Here is a 25335-nt window from a genome sequence, read left to right as displayed (position 1 = left end):
CACACACAGAGAAACAGCCCAATTACCTCAAATCATTTGTGGAGAAACCATGCCTCTACCCTCATTACAAAATCGGCTTAAAACTTGTTAGAAATGGTCCAGTTATCGCCTCTCTGTCCGCAAAAATCTCTATCAGCAGTGGACCCCAGATAATAAGAAAACGGACCTCGTCGTAGGTGGTTGTTAGTGTCTTTTTCTTGCTTGTGAAGAGAGCATTTCTGGCCGTTTTTTTTTTTTTTTTTTGCCCTCCATATGTTTTTAATGAACTCTTACAGGCAAGAGTGCACCGAGACCTCTTTAAAAGGCGAAGGTGCCAATGATTTAATAAACAGACCAAAAGCGTTTGTGTAGCCTAGCGCGGCGAGAAGAAAGGCAACACGGAACATGAAAAATGTGTCTTTCTTACAAAGGTGAAAGACATAAGAATTGCTCCGCTGTTGAATTCAACAAAATGTCACCATACGTATCTATATTGTATCACCGGAATAACTGCTAACTGTGACCACTTGGACCACTCGGCGTAAGATGGTTAGCATGCTAACCAGCTAGACCTGGGGCTAGCTGGTTCGCATGCTAACACCAGCAGATAACTCTGAATATCTCATTCTGCTGATAATCTTAGATAATTTTTAAGTTTTGAACCAAAATTCTCATATAGCACCTTTAAAGGTACACTACCTTTTTTGGAAGAAATTTTGACTGATTTTTGTGGTGCCAAAACAAACTTGATAAACAACTGTTTTTGTTCTTATGAATTAATAAACATAATAAAAACAGTGACCTTAAAGAACAACACAATTTCATACTGTTCATACTTATACTTTGTTTATATTTGGCAGACCCCGCCGCCTTTCTCGCTTCAAACAGTGTTCTGGGGACCTTATTTCCCTCTGAGAACAGCTTATTTATTCAGATATGGAACAAATATATATATTTCTCTGTTTTTAATCTCATTAATTGTAAATATTATGATTCTGAGTTTACGTTTCTTCTCCAAACTATGCAGTGCCCCTTTAAGAAATGAGCCTTTTCTCTATGTGTGAAAACACCCAGGCAGGCAGTCACATATTAAAAATCCGCCCACTTAGCAACAGCCTATATCTGTATATATGTCCCTCTGTCAGCTCATCCGTCGAGTAGTGGCTCGAATAACATCTCTTTCAGGAAGTCTCCTCACAATCTCCACCGCTGATGTGATGATATGACTCATGGAGCAGAAAGAAAGTGCCATACTGGCCCCACATTGCTTTTTGTGACATTGATGAATTACTTGGGGGCAGCCAATAAAAGCTGGGTGTAAACAGAATATAACTATTGATCAAGGGAGAAATCTTCAGTCAGACATTGGGCAGAGAGGATCAAGCGAGTGTGGGCCGGGGCCACATATTCATATATACCATCTGAGAATACAAGAGTTATGCTCATGTAAACATCTAGTGTGGTTTTGTAATCGATTTAACGCTGAATATTGAGGGTATAAATTGCCTTTTTTTAAAGCTTTTTGTAGGATCTCATGACGCTGGTCATTACAAATATATTACCGATATTAGGAAGGGTTGTCAGATTTAGATTTCCATATTTCATATATTGGAGGGGACGCGGTTCCCAGAGGTGATTATGCGCTTCCTATTGATTACATCACTGACTTGTCAGAAATGCAGATGGTAATATCCAAGGTGACTGCAGCTTCCTCTGTATGAGCTTCACTGAGGCTGGCCTCCATGCCGCATGTGTGAAATATTGCTTTTCATGACATGCTCTGTCAAAATGTGTATTCATCACTGCAGTAAAAACAGGAGAGAGATGAGCTCTTCCTGAAGAAGTAATTGCTGGATATCACACACATATATTTATATATATATATATGTGTGTGTGTGTGTGTGTGTGTATATATATATATATATATATATATATATATATATATATATAGATATATAGATATATAGATATATATAGATATATATATATATATATATATATATATATATGATATCCAGCAATTACATCACCTCCCAGTGAAAATAATCAGTTCTCCCTTCCCCCTTGAAGCAAACACACAGACACGCTCACACATTGCCACTGAGGGAACATGGTGTTGTGACGATGATGAAGACAGCGGGTCACATAATGAGGAACATGTGGGGCTTTCTGCTTCAGTAACTCTCCTACAAAGACTCATCCTCCCATGCCTCGAGAAAAAAAACAAACTGATCTCTGCTGATGATGTCAAAAATTAGTGAATAAATTATGCCGCGCAACTGTGTGTGCGCGCGCCTGCACGTTTGTCTGTGCCTACACACACGTCCAAAGCAGAAGCCTACATTTCCACTGTGCGTTCTAATTATCCCCCAATAAGGAGCCCCGGCGCCGTCCCCCAGGAGCAGTTAAAGAGTCTAATGATCAGCCATAATACTGCTGTTAAACGGCCTAGCTCACAATAAAATACTGTAATTCCTCTTCTGTCTCTCATAATAGGCTGAATTAATGCACAATGTGCAGCTCACACGAGTGTTTGGATTAGAGGGAGGAAGACGAGCGCGAGAGAGGAGGAGGAGGAAGCGAGATCAAGAGAGATCAAGAGAGAGGGTGAAAGACGGAGAGAGAGGGGTCCTCACGCCAGACAGTCTTAATGAAAGAGAAATATGTCCTGCCACTGGTGCTATTACAGGGGTCAGCTGCAAATGGGCTGGATACTCACTCTTCCATTACTTCACACACATAATGGGGGGGTGTCACACATTAGTAATACACACTCGCTAAGCTTAATATCTAAAAGGACGCGGCTTAAGAGAAGCGGCCGTGACCCTCGATTGTACTTTCCCACTTAAAATGACATTTAGATTTTAGTTTGATTGGAGAATTTAAGGGTTCTGTAAAAAAGAATTAAGAAAGCAATAATGAATAATTAGAGCATATAATTAGACATCTTCTAATCTCTGCTTCAGACTTGGAGATCAATTTCCAATCTGACAACACAAATTGTATGTCAGACAAGTTTAAGTTTTGAGTGAGACCTTTGTTGCAATTAATAATGATTATATCCACATTCTTACTGAACACATTGCCCCAGGCAACAGCCCTCTGAATGATGATTAATTAAATTGTGACAAATGAAGTTTGAGTACACTGTTTTTTTTTTTTATTAACAACAGAGATCAAGTGTGTCTTCATAACAAAAACAGAATAGACTTGTAAGATGTAAATCAGGAAACAAACTGACAGCTTTCAGTGCAACGATTACACATATTGGTGCCCTTTGAATTATGAAGGATTTGTCTTTATTGTCATTGTGCTTAGGTACAATGAACGTTAGTGAAGCTTCTTCTCTCTGTAGTAGAAATAAAGTCAGCTCAAATTGACAGATAAACTAGATTGGCACCCAAGGCCATACTGTCCCCTTACATTAAAAAAATATAAAACATTTAAATCTGCTTGATCCAAATTCAAATAAAATTGAACTCAATAAGACACATGCCAGATCTTTTGTTTTTTTAATCGCTCTATATTCCAACAGTGATCACAGTAACCCATGTATCTGCTCCCCAAAATCATGCAATAAGGTCAAAAGACATTTTCTGGTATCCCTGCCCACTTCATCCAATCAAGACAGAGATCTCCAGAAAGAGGCGCTTCAGTCTGCTCATGAAGTTGTAGAGAGTAAGATACTCTGCAGAACAGGCAGGAAGTTACCGGCAGCTAAAATGACAGCAGTGCTCACAGCAGTTTTAATGGGGTCTCCTCTGGGCCGGGATCAATCTTCTAGCCATGTTCAGTTCAGTAATGGTTTTGTAATCCTGCTGATGAACCAACCAACAAACACATGGACACAGAGGGGAAATATATCTTTAATATCGTTTTAAAAAGAGAGATTGTTGAGATGACTCTCTGGCAAAGTAAAACTACAGAGCAAGCTCCACTTGCTGTGCCTGATGATCTACGCTGTGTGGGGACTACAGAGAATATTTATTTTGTAGTCCTTTAGATTGAAAAGTCCCATTCCCAGGACTGAAAAATAAACCCTGATTAGATGAGTCAGATAATGTGTCTTGGAGACAACAGAAAGCGAAAGCAAAGTCAGATATTTTCTCGACTTTTATTAGCTGTGCTTTGGTTTTACTTGCCAGCGATTGAAGCCATATTAGCATACTTACAGTAGGTGGCACAGAAATGTTATTAATCTTCCCTTGTTCTCATCTTTTCCCTCTCGAGAAAGCTCTTCTCCCCACTGCCAACGCCACCACATGTCGTGACTATTTCTGTTTCTTTTTTTCTTTTTTTTTTATCGTCTCCCACACTTGTGTGACTTTTTCTGTCCTCCTGTCCAAACCTGACCGTAGGACGTGGTGGTGGTAGGAGAGGAGAACTTCACCACGCCGTGCTACATCCAGATGGATGACGAGGCCTGCCACATCCTGACAGAGACGCTGGGCACCTACTGCCTCGTGGGCCAATCACTCAGCGCCTCGACCACCAAGCGCCTCAAATTAGCCATTTTCGGCCCCGTCACCTGCCCCGCCATGGAGTATCACATCAGAGTCTACTGCCTGGACGACACACAGGACGCACTCAAGGTAAACACATGGGAGGTTTGCGTGTTTGTGTGCGCGTCCACTCTTTTTGTCTCCCCGCCGTTTTTGCGAAAGGTTACGTAGCAGAAATGAAATGCGTCCGCCGCCGTTAATGATGTCTGCGGCCGAATCGTTGGAGTGTGTGTGAGTGTGTGTAGGCATAGCCGGCAGATGAGATGTGGGAGGCGGAATGAGAAATCTTTGTGTTGGTGTGTCACAATAGCGTTTGCTGCTCCTAAAAAGATGTAGCTGCTGCCCCAACACAAAATAAGCCACATTTATCCCCCGGACTCCGCTGTTGTCTCCTTCTGTTTAATACTTCCATCTACCTACGCGAAGGGGAAGATAAGGACGGATTATTATGCTGTGCTGGTATATTAAATACGGTTATTAAGTTTGGGAATGGGTAATGAGAAGTGATAGTGATCCTGCTGCAAGGACATTGGAGTTGGTTTCAGATGGCAGGTCCAGATTCGGGTTCATAAAGCCCGGAGGGAGTGTGATGAATATACTATAAAAAAAAACATTTCATTTGTGAACAGACATTAGGGCTTTTGCAAGGAACTGCTGAAGCAAACAGAATATGACAGCAGTTTACAGCAGCACAAAAGTAACAAATTTGTTTTTCGAGGCCACGGTTTTATTAAGTGTGTGTCTGCGCTTTCAGGAAGTGCTGCAGATGGAGAAGCAAATGGGCGGGAAGTTGCTGGACGAACCAAAGACGCTCAACTTTAAGGACAGCACCCACAACCTGAGGCTCTCCATCCACGACGTCCCGCACACGCTGTGGAAGAGCAAACTTCTGGCGAAGTACCAGGTGAGCTGCTCGCGCTCCCGCCGTTCGGAGCGAGCAACTTGAAAATGTTTTTGAGGGAGCAGGTTGAATCTTCTAACCCTCCGTCTCTCTCTCTCTCTCCTGCAGGAGCTCTCCTTTCAGCAGGTGTGGTGCGGTTCACAGAGGAACCTCCACTGTTGCTTCACCCTGGAGCGGTTCTCTGCCAGCACCGTGGACCTGGCCTGTAAGATATGTGTGCGCCAAGTGGAGGGAGAGGGACAGATTTTTCAGCTGGACACCACACTGTCAGAGGTAGAGTGGACACAAACTGCTTTCATCTTTTCATTTATGACAGCTGAAAGGGTGTGTGAGATGCGGCCATGTGGATTTTAGATTAAAGCGACATTATCTAACTTCTTTTTACCTTAAAATAACAGCTACAAAAAGATTTTGATGAGGTCTCCGTTATCATTTGAGGGTAGTGTCACAGCGTTACGCACATGTTTAGTTCAGTTACAAGTTTTTAAACACCCAACATTGTTATGGTGTAATGAGTTTTGTTTGTAGTTAGCACCTCCACCTACCTGAGCACTTGGATTTTTATTCTCAACAGTGGTGCTGCATTTGGAAACTGTGCAAGGCGCCAAAATCGCACAAAGTGGCAATTTCCACATAACGTTAACCTACAAAAAAATGTGAAGAAGAAACAACAGTATTACCTGTCTAAGGCGTAAGTCTAAGGTGTATATGTGTATGTATATACTGTATGTATCATCTTAAAACACATTTAATTCAAACCCAGTGGTTTAGTCTTCCCATGGCGACTCCCCCTTCGATGTGGTGTAGCGGTCTAGCCAGACATCCCGTCAGCTAATAGGGCCAATTAGCTCACGGCTAACTGAGCTAACTTGTTGCTGCGGCCAGTACAGTAAGCAGCTTTAAGCGCTCTACGATGGTTTTACTAGCGATAGTGTTAATCCTTCAGTCATAAAGATCAACGCTGCTTTTTAACCCTCTCGTCACCTGATTCATAGATAATACATTCCCTCCACCACTTTGCTCTCCTTACAACTTGTTGCGGGTAAGCATTAAATGAATTTACCCCCTCTCGAACGTCCTCCTCCATTTTCTGCACCTCTCACGAGACATGACAAGGGATGAGACAGGGAGTCTCAACTCTGTGGCCTTCATATAGTAAAGCCTATGACAGGCCAATGTAGAGCAGAGTGGAGCGGAGGGGGAATAATCACCCTCCAGTCGTGCTGTACTTGCTTCACAAAGGCCATCTGGCCCGGAGAATGGAGCTTGAGGGATGGAGGCGCACACCGGCTTTGTGCTCAGTAATGAGATGAATTACAGTACATGTAGTGCAGAGCTGTGTCCCTGCCTGGCCTTGGCTCATTTGTCTCCGGGCCTTGCTCTGGTTTTCTGTTGCCAGACCTCCAGCACTTAAACCCTCCAGATGCAATTTATTTCGAAAATCACTCAGCTTGCATCAATAAGCGGATGGCAATAAAAAGAACAACTTCCTGTGTTTAAGACAACCCAGGAGCAGAATCTTTTGCCGAGCTACAAATCCATTCGAGCTGCATTATGTTAGGTGGCGTTCAATGATGTACGTGCAGCCTGATGTATAATCCCTGTCTCCTCTCTCCTTCTGCAGGATTCCCAAAGTATTGATACGTCTTTGCTGGACCCGGCCAGTAACATCACCACGCTGGTGGGGCCCAATGCCTTCCGCATCCCCGTCTCCATCCGACAGAAGTTGTGTGGCAGCCTGGATGCGCCGCAGACCAGGGGGAATGACTGGAGGATGTTGGCCCACAAGCTTAACCTTGACAGGTGCGGTGGAGGAACAGGGTTGTCTTGGAGGGAGACAAGGAGAGTGAGACGATGTGACAGTGAGACTCGGTCGTGGGCCCTGAGAGGTTTCAGTCTGTCCACGGGAACAGGCTGTCATCAGGTTAAGCACATCATTAAAAAGGAACATGACAGAGAGGGAAATGAGGAAGTAGGAGCAACTTCTTTTAGAAACCGAACAAAAATACACCGCCTACTCTTCAAAAAGTTGTCGATGTGCAGTTGTTGCCACCAAATGCTTTGTCTTCATTAGAAGATCACATGGGGAGTAAAACAGTAGATAAAAATTCAGTTTTTTTGTTTGATTTTCTGAGGACTCATTTCGATAAGCATCTGTCGAATTGATTAACAGGTCTGGACTGAGCTGAGACAGACAGACTGAGAGAGAGAAAGAGACAAAGATAGAAAAGATGCTGCTCTTTTCAAAACGTCACCCATGTGTCTTTGATAGTCTCCGCGTGTGTGTGCATGATGGAGGTACAGCGTGTGTCCATTTATAAGGTCCCGGCTCAGCGGGGCGGCCTTATCACAGGCAGCAGCTGCAGATTGACGAGACCACTGACAGAGTGCGGCGCTGTGAAGGAAGGAGAGACTCGAACCAACCCTCTTTTTCACAGCCCGCAGTGATGACACCAAAGAACCAGTAGTGTGCACGAGGCTTGTTAGTGTTAATTTCACATAAAAGTCCAGGAGTGTATGTGTGTGTGTGTGTGTGTGTGTTTATTTTTGAATATCAAGAACTGGGTGACAAATGGATTTTAAAAAAAAAAAAAGGAACATCCGTGTGAAAAATTGGATTTTGAGAAATTCCCTCTCCGGCACGAAGGCTCTGAAAGTTATCACTTTTTTTTATACGTACTTAACGGATCTCTTGTGCGTAATCAGCAGCTCATTTGCATACTCTCCACACTTTTCCCTTTTGGTTTTATATGAAGTAGATTTTTTTGATGTGCTGTGCTCCTCAAGAGAACTACATTTATTATAATCTGCAAAATATTTGCACATTCTTGCGGCAGGAATCATGAAGTCCAGGTGACAGTCTGTTTCAAGTAATTGGTTCATTTAAAGGTTCACTCTGTAGTTTTGGAGGAGAACCTTTGACTTGTTGATTTTCACAACTAAATAAACGGCATGAATGAATTCTTCTCAGACACAATTTCAGACCGTTGCACTTCAATTATATTTGCCGAACTGTTTCAAGTAGCCAACTTTCTAGCTACCAACCATATTCTGGGGATCTTATTACACTCTGAGGATAGATCAAATAAATATTCCTGGGTTTGTATTATTAATGTCTTTAAGGTGCACTGCTGTATGTAGTTTTGGAGTGTAAATTCTAATCAGAAAAGTGATTGACTGAGTGTTTTATGCCTAAAAAATTAAAATAACCACCTGTCTTTGTTTTCACGAGTGGAGATTTGGAAGAAACAAGCTGTCCTTAAGGACAACACAGTTTCACACTGTTTTAGTTTTTGGCAGACCCTGCCATCTTTCTAGCTTCAAACAGTTTCTGAGAGCATTTTAATTTCTTCTCCAAAACTATATTCTGCACCTTTACAAAAAAAAAAGAAAGAAAGAAAAAGTAAATATCATCCCCTCAACTCTTAATTAATACATACAGTTTCCTGTTTCATGTCTCCATCATGTCTTTATGGTCAAAATGGAAAAAAGCAGACTGAAATGATGAAGCTAAAACACACTGAAACCATTTGTCAAACCATGTTAAAGCACCAGCCTCCTCCTGTCTTCTCATTCAACTGAACCCATTCATCTCTGTTAACCGTTCACCTCCTTTCTCTAACCCGTCCCACTCAGATATCTGAACTACTTTGCCACCAAATCCAGTCCTACGGGAGTGATCCTGGACTTGTGGGAGGCCCAGCATTTTCCCGATGGCAACCTCAGCCGCCTGGCCCAGGTACTGGAGGAGATGGGACGCCATGACAGCCTTGTTCCCACGGCAACTGAACACTGAAATCTGCCTACCAGGGAGCGCGACACAACCCGGGGAAGGAAGGAGACGTTAAAAAATAAATAGATAAAAAAATCAAGAAAAAGAAAAGACGAGTAGGGGGGAGGGAGTTCACCCCCCGAAAGCAGGAGAGTCATATGACGTCATAGCGACAGACGCACGTACACACTCGCTGATAACTGCGTGTGTGTGCACTCAAGTAAAGAGGATAGAAACAGTTCGGTCTACTCAGCCATGACCCAGTTAAACATTGGCAACAAAGGGTGTAAAAACTTGGAGGGTAAACAAGACTCTCTGCCAGTCATTTCTCCCTGGCTGCTCTCTTTCACTCGCTCTCTCTCTCTCTCGCTCGCTCTCTCTCTCTCTCTCTCTCTCTCTTGCTCTGGTACAACAACTTGATATTTTTGGCTCTAGTTTCCTTGGAAACAGCTGTCCAGTTATTTGGATGGACTGTGCGGATATGAGGATGATGCCCATGCCATAGAAAAAAAAAAAGAAAGAAAAAAAAAAACCTTGAGGAGTGAGAGACCATCAGAGGTCAAACGATCAAAGGAGCAAAGGCTTCCAGATCAGAGGGAGCATCTCTCACCCTCCAAAATCAGTCTCCATGGACGAGTACGTGCTCTGTGATAACATAGTATTTAATAATATGCCTATTTATACATATCTTTGGTTTGTTTTTTGTTTTGTTTTTGTATCTTATGATGCCTGTTATGGAATACTTTGCAGTGTCCTCACATTTTTTTGTTGTTCCTTCTCTCATTCTATTTGACTGTATCAGAGCACCTCCTGGTGGACACTCGCGGTAATGACTCATCCTTGTCAGCCACATCGACATGTACAGAGGGGAATCAATGATGTAATCATTCTAAGGTTTTTAGTGTTGCTGTCGTAACTACTATTAATACGTTTTATTCATGTTATGTATGATTATTGTTTTCTTCATTATGTGATTTTTTTTTTTTTAGTCTTAAAAATGTTTTTTGATAAGTTGCATTGAATTTTTTTTTTTTTTTTTTCAATTTCATTTTTCTGCATGTTACCAAGTCATTTGGCTAACTAAGCCAGCGGCCCCTAAAATAAAGGGCGATCAAGACCATTTTCCCCAAACTGAATAAAGTTCATGACTGATGCTGATGATTTGTACGATGTTCAAGATGATATCTGCATTAAAGAGACCGGGCAGAGACGCGAGGCTGATATCAAAATAAGTATATTTTTATAGGACCAATGCAACTAAATAAAACTGCTTTTTACCAAATAATTGACATACAGTGTATGAGGTTAAATTTAATACATAAGGTGATCATCCGAATATCAAGTGTCATTAAAAAAAAAAAGTGTTTCCTGTGTTGAGAGCTGAATGACTGTCACCGTGTGGTTTTTGGAGGATTTTAACTCAGACTTCTGTGTTTGTACATTAATAACAGAAGCCATCAATGTTCCGCCGACACTGACTCTGTGCATTGAAAAAAGAAAAAAAAAAAAGCGATAGTTGTAAACGCAACATTCCTTTGATGCAGCAGCACTTGTGACTGTTCAGGTGTTTTTTGGTTGGTTCCTGATTTTTATCTTTTCCTTCATTTTGTAATGGCAGTTGTCCCAGTTTTTTTTTTTTTTCTCTCTCTCTCGTAAAGCCGTCTATGCAAACTTTGCATCTCTCTGAAACAATCGTTACATTCTCAGTGGGCTAGCTTTCGCATTCCCCTAGTTGTTCTCTTCAGCTTCATGATTATTATTGTGTATAGTGAGAATGTAGCCTGTCTGTTTTCCGGCACTCATGATGTTTCCTCGCAAACTGCTTGCATCTCATCTGTCAAGTTATTGTACAAAGTGTAAGAAAGAATTTTTAAGACTAATAATAAATTATATTTATATGCAACATTGAAACATGGCGCATGAGGATCTTCTTTGTTTGAACCGTGATCTTGACACTGGTGGGCCTCGCCCCCTCCTGGTGCCTCCATGACGGGGAAGGATGATGCCAAAATGGATCTCCTGGATACTCTTATGATAGACAAAACATGATAAAGTGCCCTCAAGGGGTCCTTCCAGTGGATAAAACCTGTTAAAGTGCACTCTAACCTGCACTTCCAGTTGAAGAAACTAGATAAGGTCACCTCTAGGGTGCTCTTCCAGTGGGGAAATTGTAGTGATGTGCCCAGTCGGGTGCCCTTGCAGTCCCCTTTCTGCATGCTGGTGCCCTTTTTTTTTTTTTTTTTTTTTTTTTCCTCCACCCCTACCCCTCAAACATCCTGAGTCCACCACTGGAGTTTAACAACATAACTCGTGCAGGAGTGTTTCACATAAATACACCAATGTTCAAGACACATAGTTTTAATCGGGGGAATGTTCTCCAGATCCACTCGTGCACTCTCATTAATCACATATGTACAGATTAAATAAGGCACATGCTAAGTGGCAGAGTGGACGGAACGTATTCTGTACACAGATAAATCAACGGAAATAAAGAAAAACATTTTAACATCCAGCAGGGCTACAATTACCATTAGATTTCAGAGCTATGTACACATGAGCTGTGAGTGGAAGAAAGAGACAACAAGCGTCAGCGAAAACAGAAATTCACACATTCATGACTGACATAAGTGTTTTACCCAGAAGTCATCTTTTAATATTGAAATAAAATGTACATAGGAATACTATATAGAAGAATCTGTTTCTGCTGGACGTCTGTTTTGCAGTTAATTTAGTCTTATTCTGCTTCGTTCTATAATAATAACAATAATAATAATAATAATAATAATAATAATAATAGTCCTTGACAATGAGGTCACTGAGCATGAATTAGACGTTTCTTTGGATGGGTGACAGTCACTATGGTTGGGACTGACAGAACAGAACATGGATGCAGCTGCTGCAGTACAAAAGACTGCACATATAATAACGCTGTATGGCTTTAAACGGGCAGCGCCGGAGCCTCCCCTGTTTGGAACTGATCAGAGGGATTGTAGTCCTCCTCTGCTGCAAAGGTCCTTGCCCACCGGGACAGTCTGGACCCGACGACCGCTCAGCTTTCACAGAAAGCACAACCTGAACACTCGCTTCTGAGGCCGAGGTGGCTCAGACAATGGGAGGGCAGATCTCCCCTGACATAATAAATCTCTCGCCCCTCACTTCTCTGGCTCCCCCGTCTGCCATTATCGCCATCACTCATCCCCCCTGTCATTCTCCTTTGTCCTATCATTCACAGTCTCTTTTTCTTCCCTTTCTTCTATTGGCCATTGTAAGTGGCGCCGTGCCAGTGGCAGTGACAAGTCTGTGCTGATGAGAGCATCCCTCTTGACTCGCTGTCACAGTTTGATGTCTTGGGACTCTAACATCTTTGCCAGGGTCTTCTTCACCCTCAGGGCTGTGAGGCGAGAGGCCGGGTTGTGAGCCCAGCACTCCGACATCAGTTTTCCCATCTGCCGTAGACACTGAAGACACAGATGTAAATACACATCAGTATACAACAAAACTGTTTATAAGTGGTTTACAAGTTGTGGTCAGTTATAACGATGTGTAATTAGTGGCATCCCATTTCAAAGAAGAAATCCGGGTTTGCAGGTTGTGAAAAATGTATTTGTATTCTGCAGCAGATCGCCACTATTTATTTTGCCTCTACACACTGTTGTCGTCATTTCCTAATTTTGCTTGTGTTGTGTCGATTTGAATGGCTTTTACTTAAGTTGCTCAATGTGCTTTGAGCTCTCAGGGCCACCGTACATGACTAACTTTCTTTCTAATGAATCTCTACAAACAGATATCTGCAGGCAAGATTTTGATGTTGGAAGCGTTCTGGTTTCTGTTTGCAGGTAAAAAGCCCACGTGGAGAGCAAAAGAGGCCGGCTGCGTTGGCCGAAATGTAATCTCAGAGCCAATAGATCATATACGACGTGGCACTTAGGGATGCTTATTACGTGGTACTGCTAACACAGCAGGTTGCGGGTCCTGTAAACACAGGGAATCAGACAGCTGCTATAATGTCACTGCTTAATGATGGATCAGCAACTGAAAAGGCAATGGATAGTGAAAATGTGGAGGGACAACGGGCTGTATTTCAAAGTAGATCTACATACTTGAAAACCAGTTAGCTTCAGTACATATCCTGGACACACTTATTTGCGCCTGAAGGTGAAACACACCTGTAACAAAATAGTAATGATAGCTAGGAAGCGGTTGAATGCCATGAACAGAAGCTAACGGGATTTATTAAAAAAATGATATTGCTTCTGTGTGCTTCTCTTCAGTTGCTGATCAATCAGGAAGTGAAAAAAAGCTTTCCCACCGTGGAGGAAACTGGATTCACAGTGCGAGTATGGTCCGAGGCAACTGCTGATAAGAAATTTAGCTTTTAATTAGCTTGTTTAATTTATTTTTTTTTAAGGTATCTTGTTTGGACCTTAAATCAAATTGGTACAGTAATTGGACTGTGAACAAAAACAAGCTCGCGCAAGCATGTCTCGGCCCAGATACCGTGCAGGCTACACAGGAAGCCTGAAAATATTCTCCCAAAGACTAAATCATCGTCAGACGATAGCCTTTGGGTTTCGAGATTGCTTTCTAATAAGCCGCTCACTCTGCAGGTATAAATGCCAACCAATTGGATTTTTTTTCCCACAGGTGTTCTTTCTAATGGCTTATTACTGCCCTATGAAACGAGGATAAATAATTCATCAGCAACTAATAAAACCCATTAATTACAACCAACCAATCAAGTCTTTTAAGGCCATGAATTGTTGGAAAGCATACCTCATCACTGCTCCAGCGATTAGCGAACGAAGGTCTCTGTTTCTTGATGCAGACGACCTCTCTCATGTCCTCGTAGGAAGGATCGGTGGGCACGAGGTCGTAGTAGGGCAGCTGGTACTCCTCCACGATGCCTTTCGGGACAGGATGTACAGAATCAGCGTCATGTTTAAGAAAACGACCTAGACGTGTGTAGGTCATGTTTAAATTTTTTCTTTTACCCCCTTTTTTTTTCTCACCTCCAGAGATGCAACGTCGGGCCATCTCCCAGACAATGAGGCCAAAGCTGTACATGTCAGCCATTATAAAAGACTGGAAGTAGCTCCTGTTCAGGGTCTCGTCCAGCACTTCAGGCGGCATGTAGCGCTTCGTGCCAACTCTCAGGTTGGGAGGGATATCCACCTCGTTGGTTTCACTGAGACAGGGAGGAGAAACATAACCAGATTAAAGACATTTTGAGGGAGAGATATTCCCAAATTCTGTTGACGTGAGTTCTCAAAGTCCAAAATGTATGTTGTACCTGTTCACTTTGACAGCAAGCCCGAGGTCCGCTATACAGCAGAATCCGTTCTTTTTCACCAAGATGTTTTTGCTCTTCAGGTCTCTGTGGGCGATGGCCGGCTTGCCCTGCATGCCGTAGATCTCGGTGTGCAGGTGACAGAGGCCTGATATGGAGGAATAGGCCAGCTTCAGCAGAGCCTTGACGTCTAAGGTGTTGGACTTGAGGTAGTCGTATAACGATCCGTTCTCGTGGTAGTCTGTGATTAGGTAGAGCTGAGTCCAAGAGCCGGTGCCTTTAATATCTGCTGCGATGAATCCTGGGATGGACAGAAGGCACATAGAAAATAAAGTATTTGTGTCAATTTCTCAAATTAAAAAAAACACATAATTTGCACACTTCATTTTTAAAACCTTACCAAGAATATTCTCATGTCTCATCAGGAAGGTCTGATATATTTCCGTCTCTCTGAACCAGCTCTCTTCCTCCGTGGTGAAGAAGACTTTGACAGCCACTCTCTCCCCTCTCCACTTGCCCATCCAGACCTCTCCGTATCGCCCCTTTCCGATCTGCTTCACCATCTGAATCTGCTTGGCAATGGTGCGCTGCACCTAGAGACAAATATGTGGACGACGTGTGTTTTATGAAGCCATCTCCTCTTTAATAACAGGACTTACAAACTTGCACAAAATTAAGTGATTTTATAAAGGAGTCTGGGGTATCCCTGTTCCTCTTCATCTCTTTTTAGCCAGTTCAGCAGCTGATGTGGCTGCAGTGCAAGATGTTCTCAAATGCTGACAACTGATGTTGATAAAAATTAGACACAAGTCAAGTCATACAATCAAATTTGTGACTGAAAAATGCAATTTCATGGCAGTTTATTGCACTCAAATCAATCAGTTTCTGATCAGTCAAATCAATGTTTACCCTGTTGTGTTATTGCAAAATCAATATGATGATTGTCATGGTTATCAGATGTATTTGGCATACAGAAATAAATCTTAGCGCTAAAAAAAAAAAATCTTCATAATAGAGCATGAAACAGGTTTCAGCCATCACCCAGCCCCTAATCGCAAGAATTTCTAATCTTGGGACGTTGAGGCAGATGTGCACAACTTTTCTCTCACCAGTAGAGGGAGTCCTGACCCAGAGCCTGACCCGATGCTGCGAGAATGCTCTATGAGGTCCTTCAGGGACTCCCCAGGGGGGATGTAGGTCTCCTCCTGCTCTAGATCGATGCTGTAGCGCGGCCGTGACTCCTGGCGCTTATATCTGCCAAAGGAAGGGTGACGCAGTGTTTACCGACTGCACGCAGGGGAAGTGTGACCGTGCTGACAGATTTTTTTTTAGAGGCCTACAGGACTCTTACCTGAAGTAGCAGAAGACGAGGATGAGACCGAGGATGATACTGCAGACTATGATTGAGATGAAGAGAGCCATGTACTGGATGCTGCTGTCAACATAATCTAAAAAAACAAAACAAAAAAAAAACACAGGAAAACCTATTATCATCTTTATCGATTCACCACCAGTAAATGTTAATAACCACGACCCAGAGTGGACACAACGACAGTCATTTGTTCATCGTTATCTCCACTGACATCTTTCTAATTTTTGTTGGCAGGGACAAGCTACTTCTCCCCTTCCTCCCTCTAACCCTCCCCGCCCACAGCATGTGATCGATCACATCCCCTTCCTGAATCCCGCAGATCAGCTGTCACTCTGACATCGCAGCAGAAGCCCCAGAGGCCTGAAGCAGCTCTGGGGCTCTAGCCTTTCTGCCACGCTGCTGCCAATCAGCCACGCACACACACACACACACACACACACACACACAGAGGCATGGGCACAGTGGATACCTCATGGTGTGTACAGAGTCGCACACACAGTGAAAGGGCTGGTGGACAAAGAATACTGCATGTTTACTCCCTGTCAGTTCAGAGAGTTAAAGGACTGCTCTGGTTTGAGCCAAATGTTTTGGGGAGAAATAAAAGGCGAACAGTCAAATTACTTTTGGTTGTGACTGTTAATTGCAAACATAGTTCTCTTCCTGGTTAAATGATAATTCATTTTTAGTTTAAAACAATAAAAATAACAAAAAATTTAAAATTTACCCATTTCCATATCTTGGCTAATCTGTTGGCTCTTTCATAACCCGTCTGATCGCCTGACAGCTTTTTCTCTTGCCCCGTGTGACTTTGCTGCAGCAATGCTGAGTAGTGTTGTCACAACTGATGGCCACAATGGCCAAAACTATGAAAACACTTTTTCTTTTTTCCCTTTATTTCTCTCCAACAGACTTGACAAATTGGTTTGTCGCCATTTGCTTGAAGGTCAAAATGAAGTGTGTGAGGCTGTGGTGTGGAAGTGTAAGTTTGTGTGACAGAGACAGAGAGCCAGGGTGGGAAGGAGAATGTGTGTGTGTGTGTGTGTGTTGGTGTGTTGTGGAGTAACAGATGGACAGATATCTCGCATCCGTCCCGAGGCAAGAAACTCAAGCAGGCCCCGGGGAGAGGCTGTCCTTTTCATTAGAGGGTGAGAGAACAAGCCAAGGCTGCAGGCTCTGTTTCACCTGCCTCTTTCTCTGTCTCTCATGGCCTCCTCCCCCCACCTCGCCCCTCGCCCGGAGCAGCATGTGCCACTTCACTCCAGCACCACACTGTGGTTTGTAACAGTTTAAACTGTCACTACCCATCACCACCCGGCGTGGCCCTGAATCTAAAAGCCACTCGCGCTTTAAAGCGGAGCAGGGTTTCTGTGTGCGGAGACTTGTGTGACCGAGTGTGTGCGTTTGCGTCTCACCTGACGTCACGAGTGGAGGGAGCGTGGGATGCAGGTCTCTGTTGCAATAGTCCTGATCGGTGCAACACTCGAGAGCCCTCCTCGAGCGCGCGTTCCACGTGTCCTGTCGCACACAAACACATGCGCGTCAGCCTCGTGCATGGACACGACGAGTAACGAAAGATTTACGGCCGCACTTATTCCTAATGAGAACATTTTACACCATACAAAAGGGTTTCTTCCCACTGTGCGTAAAGATAGCAGGGCTGGACACGTCTGATTTAAATAGGCCTCATAAAGAGCTGCAGTGAGTCAAGGAAAAAGCTCGTAAAGACTTAACAGCGGCTCATGAAGGAGGACACACATACGCAGGCGAGCGCAGCAGTAATGGGCATTTAAAAAAAAATACACACACACACACACACACACACACACACACACACACACAGCTGACTTACTCTGCACTGGAACTCGGAGCCGGCGAGGCCCAAACAACCTGCCGTGAGCACCGCCAGGCCTCCCTCCTCCTCCTCCACCATGGTGAAGCAGTATCCGTCGGTCCTACCAACACATACACACAGCATCATATGAGTTAACCAGCGTGGGGGTCTTCAACAACACTTTACGTTTGGGTTCAGTTACATTTTATTGAACGGTGAGAATTTTATCATGTCAAATTCTTACTTATTGCATCTCTAATAAAGTACTGAAACTGCTTACTCTGAAAAAAAAAAAAAAGTTCTAAAAATCTAAATAATCCAGAAGTAAAAGGCACAGATTTGTGTAGAAAGATAGTAAGGCCTGTCTGAAAAGAGTACTCCACCACTTTAGCGTTGTACGCCTACTGTGTTTAGATTATTTTTGGGGGCTTTATTAAAATAGGACAGCTAGGTAAAGAAAACATTTGTCTACCAATTAGAGGTAGCTTGAATAATTTCTTTGGATAATTGTTTGTTTTGTCTTTTAATAGCCTTTATACACAGCTGACGGACGGGTTATTTTCGCGCGTGTGAGCATAGCTCTGGGTGTGCTTCACCGTACATGCACGTATTGTTGACGGAGTCCTCGGGGCAGTGGTGGTAGCAGTGACACCAGAGCATGTTCTGGGCCGCGACCGGGGCCGTGCTGCTGCTCTCCTCGGTCCTCCGCTCTGACCCCCCCTTCCATCCGTTCTTCAGCAGCATGGTGTCCAACATGTTGGCTGTGCCCGAAGAGAGAGAGAGAGAGAGAGAGAAACTGGATTTAAGTACCACAGCAGACCAAAACATCTGGCCCTGCCGGAGCCAGAGGCGTAAAACTTAAGTACACATACCTCAGTAAAATTAAAGATGGAATAAATCAAAGGATCCAAACACCGTGTCTGCTCATTTCGAATGGGTCTTTTGATTCATGAGTATAAAAAAAATTAAAAAAGGATCAGAGTTCTGACTGACTTGGCACTGTTACCATGGCGCTGCAATCCACAGAAAGTGTGAATATGAGCTGCTGAAAGCAACCCTGCTGTTCTGGACTGGACTCAATGTACCTGCATGTAGTCTGGAACCAGAATAACACTGCATACCAGAAAGAAGTCTTTGTGCTATGCGAGTGTGTGTGTGTTTGCGTGTGTGTGTGTGAGGGTGTGCATATCTGGCTGTGTCTATGTACTAAGTGTGAGTATGCAGAGTGCACATAGGGCTTTTTAAATGTGCGTGGGTCCTTCATCCACTAATTTAATATTAATATCTATCCCTATGTGGCACAGATGCAAAATGATTATAGCCGAGTTTTATAACATAGTTAATGGTATTCCTCATGTTAATCACTTTCTACATCTAAATTAAATCCTCCCAACCAACCGTAGAATTTACTGTCAATTAAGCTCATAATCAAGTTAAAAATCTTTGAATAAACCAGATGAATGTTAAATTACTCCATCCTGTAATATAAAAAATGAAATTGCCAATCATCCGTGGTAAAGCTTCTACCTTTAATCCCCTCTGAAAGCACTCTGAATCGTTTCCACCCCAGAATCAGTTTTCAAATGGCTCAGCAGAGTTGACAGACATCACTACTTTGCTATCAAACCATCTAGAACAGTGAGTTTATGGGGAGTAACTGGATATTTGGGATGATTTAGTGTTTGTCTTCTGCAAGGAGGAATAACATTTCCAGTTGGCAACAGTAATAATGAACTCCACTACCAAAACATACACAATTGAGTCGAGCCAAGAGCAGTAATACAGTACAGGTGTGTTCACATAAAGCAGGAGCAACATAAATATTATTGCTCCACACTTGCTCATCCTTGAAAGTGTTAACTTTCACAGCAGCCACTCGACAACGGATCATCCAAGGTCGTGCTTTGAGGAAAAATGGGATTCCATCTTTTGTTATTTTGGCGTTTAAAGGGTAAGTCCGCCAATTTGACATATTAAAGTGTGTTTAGAGGTTTTTGGTGAGCACTACTGCATATTTGAAAACAAAAAGTTGTATTGTGGATAATGTAGGCGCCAGGTTTAGAAAAGGAAGTGTGTGGAATAAAAAAAAAAGTTGATATCTCTGATCATTTATTTTTAAACTCTCCATAATGACGCTCAGCACTGTTGTATGATGGCAATAAGGACCAGTGAACTGCTTTTTCAAAACCTGGTGCCTACATCACCCACAATGCAACCTAGCTTCTGAGTGACATCACAGGAGGCAATTTATCAGAGGACATGCAGCTTCTTCTGGAGTAACAAAAGGATTTATAAAACTACATATGTAGTAGTAATCCCCAAGAACTGTAAACACACTGTAATGTAATGTATAAAACTGGTGGAGTTACCCTTGAAGTGCCTGTAAGCCATAGTAATGTCAAAATATTCACCTGGAACATTACTCTATCTTTCACTTAACAAAATAAAATGAAAATAAATAAATAAATGAACAAACAGCCATACGGAAAACTAAATATGAAAAACTTCACAGTGTTCTTAATTTGCATGATTGCAAAGATCAGATTCAGTTTGGATCAAGAGTACGAAAGAGATTATCTACCAAAGATCAATGAACCAGCCAAGTGGAATTTAAAGCTAGTATACAGAGAGAAAAATAATTCAGCTTCGACTATTGTTTCATAACAACATTAATCCACCGCTACTTCGTGGTACATTAATGACAGTGCTCACAGTCAATTGTCTAGACGTGTTAATTATTTGATTCAAAATGGCCTCAGTTAAATTGTTAAATTATTCATTGAGAATGATAATTGATACAATATGCAGCCTTTTTTTTTTTTTTTCTATCCTCGCTCTCGAGTAACTGAAGGTGCAGACGTTCACCAGTGGAGAGTGAAACCAGTTCAGACAGCAGCTCGTCCCTGAAGACCTCTGTGGTCGGAGAGCTGAGCGGTGTTGTGCCACACTAGATGGATGTCTCTCCCTCTTCCCTTTTATTATAATATTTACATTATAAAACTGTAATGTTATCAAGGTCTGTAAGTCACGCAGTCCCATTTGCGTTGAAAGTTTGACTGTGAAAGCCAAGACGTCGAGACATCACAGGAGTGCATCCCTGCATTACATCCATCCATCCATAAAATCCAAAAATAACTTCCTTGTACTGTGGATGAGTTTCATTATAGAAGGTGAAGGCAGATCTAAGCAGTTCAGCAGTCTGAAAGCCAAGCAGTTATTTTATAAAGAGGACATGAGTAATCCTCCAGAGGACTACTTGATGAAGAGGCTGAGTGTGTTTATACACACTGACAGTTGTTGGAGTGGGACTGTGTGTCCTTCCGACCTAATCTGTGTTACCGCGAGGATGCGGAGGCGTCCTGATCCTCCCGCAAAGTGGCCTCGGTTTGTCTGCTACATCTGTCATGCTCTCAGATACATTCTGTCCACATCAGCTCTGCTGTGTTGAAGAATTTCAAAGGTGATTAAGTGGGCAAAAAAACAGGAGCAGATGGAGGATGCATGTTTGAGATGTTAGATGTGCAAACAATTCATGGCGAGTGTGCAGACATGGAATAAAATATGAAATATTGATATTCATTGTTCTGTTTTCGTTACCTTCAATTTAGGTAACCCTAACTAACCCTAACCCTAAATCTAGAAAGGGAACAGGTCCTGACAATTTTTTACGGTAACCTAGAACGGACAAATCTAACACTAGTTTTAAGAGAGAGAGTTTTGCAATTTTTTTTTGCATGAGCATGAACAGTTGGTTGGGTAGCCGCGTCTACATTCAAGAGTTGTTTGTTGATCAAGAGAGCTTGTGGAAGGTGTCAAACTCAGTTGCACAAATACAACAAGTTACTTTAAAGAAACGTCTTCTCATCTTCATGGCTGTAAATGTTAATTTCTCCTGAACTATAGGCGGCGCAAGACTGTCCTGCTGTCAGTGAGTGGTTTGGTTGTGAAGAGTTCTTGTCATGCTTGATCGTTAAGAGCAGGTTCACTACAGAGTCGCTGTGTGTTCGGCAGACTTTTTAAAAGGCTACAGGATATAAAGCCAGCAGGAGGCTTAAGGGAGAGGCCATCTTTGTCTCACATTGAGCTTTTCTTCCTTAACTTTTCCTTAACATTGAAGAAGAAAAAAGTTAAAATGAGCAAAGTTTATTCCAAGTGGTCCAAGACTCAAAAAATAACAACAGATTTTGATCTGTAATATAAAAGATCAATATGTTATTATCGTAAATCCATCTCATAAGTCTATAAGTCCCCCCCCCACACACACACACACACACACTTCACACGCGCACACATTCACCAGACAGACTTGCTGTGTCAGCTACGGGGCACCTCAAGGTCACCCCGAAATCTGATCTGCATCCCCCGCAAATTCCACAAGCTGTTCCCTCACACATACACACACATCAGGTGTCGCAAACACGCTCATATTTGAAGCAATTATAAGTTACGTATAGTGAATAACTCCATCTGGAGAAAAAAAAAAAAAAAAAAAAGCTCATTATCAACTCCACTCTGCGTCTTTGTGCGCGCCCACACTGGCTTCAGCTTTCCCGAACGTATCCGCAATCGCGACGACAGTTCATCAGCCTCCCTCATGACCGTGTTTGTCATCTCCTCTCATTCCTGAAGGCTGCGGCCGAACAGCTATCAGCTCGGGCTGCCACATTTCCTGCCTCTTCACTTCCAGTCAAGTCTTCCGTGGTGACAGAGGTAGCGTGACTGTGTGGACGGTGTGTCATTCCAATGTGTGAGTAACGGATGACCAAACTTAGCCTGTCATGAATAATCAACTGATTTCTTTCCAAGGGTATATGATATGGTATATGAGGGTTTTTGTGCCGCTTGTGTGTTTGCGTGACAGTATCACATGCTACTGGATAAAGCGAAAGGTAGCACACAACAACAAACTGCACTGTATTGATACAGAATATGGACAAAGGGATGAGAAATGTCTCTTGCCCATCATCTAAACCATGTTAACAAGCAACATACTGGCCATCCTGTGACCTTGATGCAAACAAACCATGTTATAGACAAACTTCTAGAATGGAACTAAGTAAAGGTACACAGTATCCCACCAAGGCCCAACAACCCCCATTAATTCAATCAAGCCTAATCCATTATCAAATAAAACATATTTAAATACTATAGATCCTGATTTGTATTTGGATCCACATCAAACTGTACATGCCGTCACATAAACATACACCTAATTATTTTTCACAAAGAGCCATGCATTATTCCCTGAGAAACTAACTAAAATATTGAAAAATGTTGAAGATGTCCTTACCACGCAATTTAACAGATAGAACAGAAACAGATAAAGATGATTAAAGATAAAGATCCGTCCCTTTGTCTGAGTTAATGAGGAGATTCATCATCGCGCCGAGTTTTGTGAAATTCTGTTCAGTAGTTTTTGTGTGATCCCGCTAACAAACCAACCAACCGTGAGACACAAGTGAACACATAACCTCCTTGGCAGTGGTAAATATTGTTTATGACCAATAACAGCTGGCTTGTAAATGACTCTGCTGTGTTTTCACAGCTATTTATTATTCATGTTTTCACCATGAATAATCAATAACAAAAATGTTAAATTCGATTTTTTTTATTTTTTTGGGTTGTTTAAAGACACAATTGTCACAAAGACACAGCTTTGATTTAAATGAAATAAAACTTTGATCAGTGTCCGTCGACAATCATTTACATTAAGTTTGTTGAGAAATTCAATTAAACGCATTATTGGGGTCGCCTAAATTATGCGCTGGTGCACCGTAACAAGAAAGTTAGGTGCACCAGTTGAACCAGTGTAAAAAGTTATTTTGCAGACAGACTTTTTTTTCTCACATATAACCACTCCATACCATGATGAGGATCAGGCTGTCTAAGTCTTAACCTGAGGTGCGTACCTGGGTGATCAGTTCAGTTATGGAAGAGTGAGAATGTAAGATGTTTGTGAGTCTGTGGTCAGGAGTTGGGCATGTCAGAGGACAGGCTGTGTGACCGTGACATTTTTTGAAAATGAAAACTACAGCAACTTTGTTTCTTTTTCTTTTACAGCTCAGTTATCTGTGTGTGCGGTGTTTTGCACTGAGGAAGCGTTTATCAGAAACTGTGTCCCATGAAAACAGTAACTCATTTAACTCCTGATGGATATTTACACTGTCCGCGGCGGCTCTAATTTGTCCTGTGCACACGGGATGGAGTGTGTGATGCATCCAGACAAACACCGGCAATCAATAGATATACTGTTATAATACTGGGTTTTGTTTTTCCATCAAGACATAACTGGAAATCAATGCAAAACAGATTTAGCTCTATTACATGAGATAAGTTTGCAGAAAAATGTTGACAGGGGAATTTTAATGTGCAGAGAAATGTGGGGGGGGGGAATCAGCATGAAGTGTCCAATTAACACGGTCGTTTCGCAGGAGCCGACTTCACAGCGCCACGGCCGTTTAATCTGCCGACCGCTCATCGCAAACTGGAGGAGGACATGAGAGAAAAGGGAGATAAGTTACTCCAGGTGGCCATGATAAATCACCTCCTTCGCAGCAGACATCTTCCCCGGTGTCTCCGGAGTGCACTCTGACCCCGAGGAGGTCACAACCAACCTGCAAAGAGGCCATACATCCTCCTCCACCCCGCCACCATCCCTCTTAACCCCCCGCAGGCTTCAAAGGCCTCTGCCACACGAGACACTCGCACATGTTCGCATATTGTACACACACACACACACACACACACACACATTCCTCACTCGCTCCCTCTCCGCTGCTACACCCACATCAGGCCGCGTATTTCCACCGCGAGGCTCTCCGGCAACGTGTTCTGTGTTTACCGGCCGTGACCGGAGCAGCCTTATGTGGAGGAATGCGATGGTCACTTTGAGGCTCCCACCACCCGCAGCAATAATGCCACAAACAAATTTATGGAGGGGGATCTGCCTGTCTGCCGTAGACCCTTCTTTACATTGTAGTCCTGACCCCTCAGAAAAACGGGACCAACCTGTCAGGGATTCACACGGGCTGCACAGAGAGAAGTTTCCACATGGGTGTGAATACGGCAGAGAGCCGCTATGTCCACAACAAAACACTGAAAGGCACATACAGAGCAGACACACGGTCTTTCGCTATATTCCATTAAATGCCAAAGCGACGGAGACACAGACACGGTCATGTATCATAAAGAAAAATGAAGTTACTGATGGATCACGGAAAATCTTACATGCGGTTAAGAAAAACAGTGATAGGATATTTTGTACACAAACTTCCCTACCTAACATCTTATCCAATAGCAGTTAAGATATCACACAACTATCCTAAGTGTAGAATTTCTAAAGTAATGGTGGCATATACCCTGTCCTAAATTCAAAATAACTACCAAAAATGGCAGCACCACTGTTATTAGGTCTGAGGTCTGCGGCAACGTCAACAAAACACTGGAGTAACTAACATACTGCTGTAAGCTTGCACTGTTAGCCTGTTGGAGAAGCTAACACTGATTTTAGCCTGTTGGAGGAGCTAACTGTGAGATCTGAGGGTACTGGTTAGCCTCCAACAAGCTAACCCCGAAGCTAACACCGACGTTAGCCTGTTCACTCCAAATTTCCATGAGCAGGTGTGTAACAGGTGTGTTTTTCTTTCAGTCTTTGTGAGCTGTGCACTAGTGTGAAGACTTTTCTCTCCATT

General features: G+C 42.8%; 2 protein-coding genes across 10 annotated transcripts in view; one reads left to right on the top strand and one right to left on the bottom strand.

The window, feature by feature from the left end:
• Positions 1-10154, top strand: part of unc5c (unc-5 netrin receptor C) — a 127082-nt gene extending 116928 nt beyond the window's left edge. For all 4 annotated transcript variants that reach the window (XM_037117954.1, XM_037117953.1, XM_037117956.1 and 1 more), the window contains 5 exons: positions 4338-4571; positions 5236-5385; positions 5491-5655; positions 7007-7185; positions 9019-10154. In XM_037117954.1, coding sequence (XP_036973849.1) covers positions 4338-4571; positions 5236-5385; positions 5491-5655; positions 7007-7185; positions 9019-9178 — 888 coding nt within the window. In that variant the 3' untranslated portion in view covers positions 9179-10154. The remainder of the gene's footprint in view (positions 1-4337; positions 4572-5235; positions 5386-5490; positions 5656-7006; positions 7186-9018) is intronic.
• A 1342-nt stretch (positions 10155-11496) lies between these two features.
• Positions 11497-25335, bottom strand: part of bmpr1bb (bone morphogenetic protein receptor, type IBb) — a 58764-nt gene continuing 44925 nt past the window's right edge. For 5 of the 6 annotated variants that reach the window (XM_037116227.1, XM_037116226.1, XM_037116228.1 and 2 more), the window contains 10 exons: positions 18246-18405; positions 17663-17765; positions 17226-17328; positions 15793-15889; positions 15551-15695; positions 14842-15034; positions 14445-14742; positions 14164-14339; positions 13928-14058; positions 11497-12612 (listed from right to left, as the gene is read on the bottom strand). In XM_037116227.1, the coding sequence (XP_036972122.1) occupies positions 12487-12612; positions 13928-14058; positions 14164-14339; positions 14445-14742; positions 14842-15034; positions 15551-15695; positions 15793-15889; positions 17226-17328; positions 17663-17765; positions 18246-18405 (1532 nt within the window). In that variant the 3' untranslated portion in view covers positions 11497-12486. Of the gene's footprint in view, positions 12613-13927; positions 14059-14163; positions 14340-14444; positions 14743-14841; positions 15035-15550; positions 15696-15792; positions 15890-17225; positions 17329-17662; positions 17766-18245; positions 18406-18516; positions 18734-25335 lie in introns of those variants that run through there. The other variant, XM_037116230.1, reaches the window with a different exon arrangement.

The sequence above is a fragment of the Acanthopagrus latus genome, chromosome 12, assembly GCF_904848185.1.
Source record: "Acanthopagrus latus isolate v.2019 chromosome 12, fAcaLat1.1, whole genome shotgun sequence".
Classification (NCBI taxonomy): domain Eukaryota; kingdom Metazoa; phylum Chordata; class Actinopteri; order Spariformes; family Sparidae; genus Acanthopagrus; species Acanthopagrus latus.
This window is presented reverse-complemented; position numbering and strand designations above follow the sequence as displayed.